The sequence below is a fragment of the Ammodytes marinus genome, assembly GCF_949987685.1.
Source record: "Ammodytes marinus genome assembly, chromosome: 3".
Taxonomy (NCBI): Eukaryota; Metazoa; Chordata; class Actinopteri; order Uranoscopiformes; family Ammodytidae; genus Ammodytes; species Ammodytes marinus.
This window is the reverse complement of record NC_137232.1, coordinates 36,541,838-36,546,837: the sequence shown is the minus strand read 5'-3', so window position 1 is coordinate 36,546,837 and position 5,000 is coordinate 36,541,838. Positions and strand designations below refer to the sequence as shown.

Sequence of the window (5,000 nt, the reverse complement as noted above, 5' to 3'; positions counted from 1 at the left end):
CCCCCCCCATGGGCTCGGCCAGCAGCGGACCCGGGTTGGATTCCAGCCCGCGGTCGTTCTCTGCATGTCACTCCCCTCTCTGCCCCATTTCAACTCTGTCTCTACACTATCAATAAAGCATAAAAAGGCAAAAAAAAAAAAATGGTTGCGTTCCAAATCGCATACTCTTTCTTTTTTCTATTCTACATACTACATCTGACGATAAAAATAATCTAGTTAGGATGCAGTAGGCATACTATTGGGACATACTTTACTCTCTTATTTCATCATAACATTGCGCCTTGATCTTGCCTCTTGCTTTTATATCCGTCTCATCCCCGTTTGTTTTCATATGGAGGCTTCGTCGATGTGACGTCACTTCACGTGCGCACTGGATTGTGGGTCAGAATCGCCCAAATAGGATGCACTTTTCAACACTAACAATCTTGGCCGCATGAAGTAGGACATCCGGGTACTTCTAACCATCCTAAATCTGGCCACAAGAATCGGGACATCCTAAATCTTTTTTCTACATACTATATAGTAGAAAGTATGCGATTCGGAACGCAACCTCTATAATGTTTTCTCTGTTATTCTGTTGCAGCTGCAGTTTTCAGTTCTGCCTCTGGAGGGCAGTCTAACACCTCCTATGGTCTTTACATTGTTTAGGTCTTTCAGTAGAGGAAACTGCATCTATTTAGATCAGTCTGTCATTGGTGATATTTCCCTCAACATAAAATATCTCATTATAACATTAAAGTATTTTGTTGAGTATGATTATAAATTTGTTTTTAGTTTTTTATGCTTTATTGATAGTGTAGAGACAGAGTTGAAATGGGGCAGAGAGGGGAGTGACATGCAGAGAACGACCGCGGGCTGGAATCGAACCCGGGTCCGCTGCTGGCCGAGGCCCATGGGGGGGACGCCCTACCAACTGAGCTAAGGGGGGGGGGGGGACGCCCTACCAACTGAGCTAAGGGCGCCCCAAATTTGTTTGTTTCAACGTAAAGAAAACATCTTTTTAGGATTTTAAGAAATTCTCAAAGTAATGTGCATATTTTTATATATATACACTCCACCCCCCCCCCCCCCCCTCCCCCCCACACACTCCCACATACCTTTATCCAGCCAGGATGTTCGTTAAGGTGGGCACAGAGAGAGAGACACAACCACACACATACACACACACACACACACACACTCCCACACACACACTCCCACACACTCCCACACACACGCACGCACACACTCCCACACACACGCACGCACACACACACACACTCCCACACACACGCACGCATGCACGCACACACTCCAACACACACACACACACATACACACACACACACACACACACTCCCACATACCTGTATCCAGCCAGGATGTTCATTAAGGTGGACTTCCCCGCCCCGGACGGCCCCATGATGGCCACCAGGTTCCCACTGGTGAATTTACCAGAGATCCCTTTGAGTAGCGTCTTGTAACCTGAGACACAGAGGCACAAAGACAGAGAGAAAGTTCCCATCAGAAACGAAGGCTACGCTTTGTCTAGGTAATCAGGGTTCAGCTTTCAGGGGTGTGTGTGTGTGGGGGGGGAGGGGTGTGTGTGGCTGTGTGTGTGTGTGTGAGGGGTGTGTGTGTGTGTGTGTGTGTGTGTGTGTGTGTGTGTGTGTGTGTGTGTGTGTGTGAAAAACCTCAATAAACAGTCGATGGTGAAAACGCCCCAAAACACCTGAATCCAGAGTTTAACAAACACAAACACACACACACAGACGCAAACACACACACACACACACACACACACACACACACACACACACACACACACACACACACACACACACACACACACACAACTAACATGGATTCACCCATTTTAACATTCAAACATCTGATTCAAATCGAATGTAGTTATCATGGGGGCCAACCATAGCTAGCAATATGCCTGTTAACGAGGCCTAGGCCGTTTATAAACACAGTGCAGACACACTATGGTAGCAGATCATGAGGAGATATTCACTGATTTTGACAACAAGCGTTCTCCAGAATCACTGACTACACCTTTAACTCAAGAAAAATGGGATTTATGATGGTAAATGCGATTTATTTTTAATTATTAAATTGAAAAAAATATAGTTCTAGCTAGAATTTTGTCAGAAAAAAAAATACACCAATAAAGTATAGCAGCATTGGCAGCTCCGGTGGTGTAGTGGATAGAGTGTGTACCATATTGGCTCCGGCCTTCGTTGCAGTGGTCGCGGGTTCAAATCCAACCAGTGGACCTTTACTGCAGGTCATCCCCCCTCTCTCTCTCTCTCTCTCTCTCTCTCTGTCTGTCTCCCCATTTCAACTCTGTACTGTCTAATAAAGCTTGAAAATGCCAAAAAAGTAACCTTAAATGAAAATTGTATTTCTGATGCAAAAAGGGAACGATTTCATTTCTCATTATATAAAAAAAAAATCTAGTTTTAGCGAGAAAACGTTTATTTTGGCAAAAATTTAAATATAACGATATACGACATATATATATATATTTTTTTTTTAACCTTTATTTCTACAGGTAAATCCCATTGAGACCGAAGACTCTTTTGCAAGGGAGACCTGTTTTCCTTTCCCACGTTACCATTCACACACCGATAGCAGGCTAACTATCGACATTCACACGAGGCAAGGTGGGTGAAGTGTCTTGCCCAAGGACACAACAACCATGACACAGGTGGCAGGGCGGGAATCGAACCTCCAGCCCTTTGATCATCAGCCGACCCGCTCTACCACCTGAGACACAGTCGGCCCTAAACGCAGCAGAAGATGTAGATTGTGTCCGTCAGTAACCGTGTCTCTCTGCTCCCTGACACTGAACTTTCTTTAACGAGATTATGACTTAATCTGTTCTCACCGAGAGTTACCTCCACTGAGCAGTCACACACACTGTAGCCCTACTGCACAGAGTGTGTGTGTGTGTGTGTGTGTGTGTGTGTGTGTGTGTGTGTGTGTGTGTGTGTGTGTGTGTGTGTGTGTGTGTGTGTGTGTGCGTGCCCCATAGAGATTTGTTCGCTGGATTTTCCTGTTTTTTGTTCTTTTTCTTTTTGTCTTTTTCTTTGTCTCGTCCTGAAAAAAAAAGCTGAAACTTGAGACGATCTTTTCACCAGTTTAATTACAGAGTTTGAACACCCAGCTGCTATGACAACCAGCAGTACGCAGTGTTTATAACTCCCAGGGTTCAACATGACCCATTGCCTGACGGATGTGCATAAACATTCACCCCGTCTGTCGCTCTCTGCACGTGCACCGACAGTGAGACGGGTGCCGGTTTGTAGCGTTCTCTCTTCTGATTGGTTATCAGAAGTGGGATCCCCCGAAAAGTTCATTAGCCGATTACATGCAGAGCAGCTGACTGAGAGATCGGAGTTATGAAACGCGCACATTATGTAAGTGATCACTGTATGAATAAAGAGCGATTTAATACCAACATAAATAAACCTCTTACTTCACCTTTAAGGAAAACAACCAAATCTACAAGGAAATTCAATATTTTACGTAGAATTATTCAGCAAAAATTATGAACGCCTCACTGGTGCTGCCGTTAAAGGTGTAGTCAGTGATTCTGGAGAATGTCTGTTGTCTAAATCAGTGAATATCTCCTCATGATCCACTACCTGTCTGTACTGTGTGTGTCTGCTGAAAATTCACAGCCTAGGCTCTGTAAAAAGGCATGTCGCTAGCTACTATGGGCCCCTTTGTTTACGTACCAGTTTACAGAGCCTAGGCTGTGTATTAACACCTTTAATGGGGGTGACTTAATTTGGGGCGACTGTGGCTCAGGTGGTAGAGCGGGTCGGCCGATGATCGAAGGGTTGGAGGTTCGATCCCCGCCCTGCCACCTGTGTCATAGTTGTTGTGTCCTTGGGCAAGACACTTCACCCACCTTGCCTCGTGTGAATGTCGATAGTTAGCCTGCTGCTATCGGTGTATGAATGTGTGTGTGAATGGTAACGTGGGAAAGGAAAACAGGTCTCCCTTGAAAAAGAGTCTTCGGTCTCAATGGGATTTACCTGTAGAAATAAAGGTTAAAAAAAAAAAAATAAATAAAATAAACTGACCGTGCTTTTGTTGTTGAACAGTAAAAACATTTTCATGAATCACTTTGAGACTTTTGTGTGTTTTTCTGTTTGTGTTTATTTTGTGCCTCTAATCCGACCTGCAGGATGAACCTGAGATTAAGAGATTACTGTCTGATAATCCCACGCACACACACGCACGCACACACACACGCACACACACGCGCACGCACGCACGCGCACGCACGCACGCGCACGCACGCACGCGCACGCACACACGCACACACACACTCACACACACAGACACACTCTCACACACACACGCACACACACGCACACACACAGACACAGACACAGACAGACGCACACACACACACACACACACACACACACACACACACACACACACACTTTCCAAATCAAATCAAAGTGATGCTCTTCTAGGAACATGTGACTGAAATAGACCAAGACATGGAGATAATGAGCCTCACACACGCTAGTCAACTATGTTGCCAGTTTCTGTGGCCCCTTTGTTTACATACCAGTTCACAGAGCCTAGGCTGTGTATTAACTGGATTTTTTTCAATGCACAGTGTGTGTGTGTGTGTGTGTGTGTGTGTGTGTGTGTTTATGTGTGTGTGTCTGTCTGTCTGTGCCTCTCTGTGTGTGTCTCTCTCATTCGTATATATCTCTCTCTGTCTGTCTGTCTGTCTGTCCTTGTGTCTCTCTGTCCGTCTGTCTGTCTGTCTGTCTGTCTGTCTGTCTGTCTGTCTGTCTGTCTGTCTGTCTGTCTGTCTGTCCTTGTGTGTGTCTGTCTGTCCGTATCTCTGTCTGTCTGCGTGCGTGTGTATTAGGGGTTGGAAAAACAATCGATTCTTTGATGCATCACGATTCTCTCTCGAACGATTCCGAATCGATTTTTTAAATTTTTATTAGTGGTGGGCCGTTATCGGAGTTAACGTG

At 45.2% G+C, this 5,000-nt stretch overlaps 1 protein-coding gene across 1 annotated transcript in view; it reads right to left on the bottom strand.

Moving 5' to 3' along the window:
• abcg1 (ATP-binding cassette, sub-family G (WHITE), member 1) overlaps positions 1-5,000 on the bottom strand; it is a gene marked incomplete at both ends in the record, with an annotated part of 24,560 nt that overhangs the window by 14,367 nt on the left and 5,193 nt on the right. Inside the window, one exon of the mRNA XM_080025236.1 lies at positions 1,343-1,464. Coding sequence (XP_079881362.1) covers positions 1,343-1,464 — 122 coding nt within the window. The remainder of the gene's footprint in view (positions 1-1,342; positions 1,465-5,000) is intronic.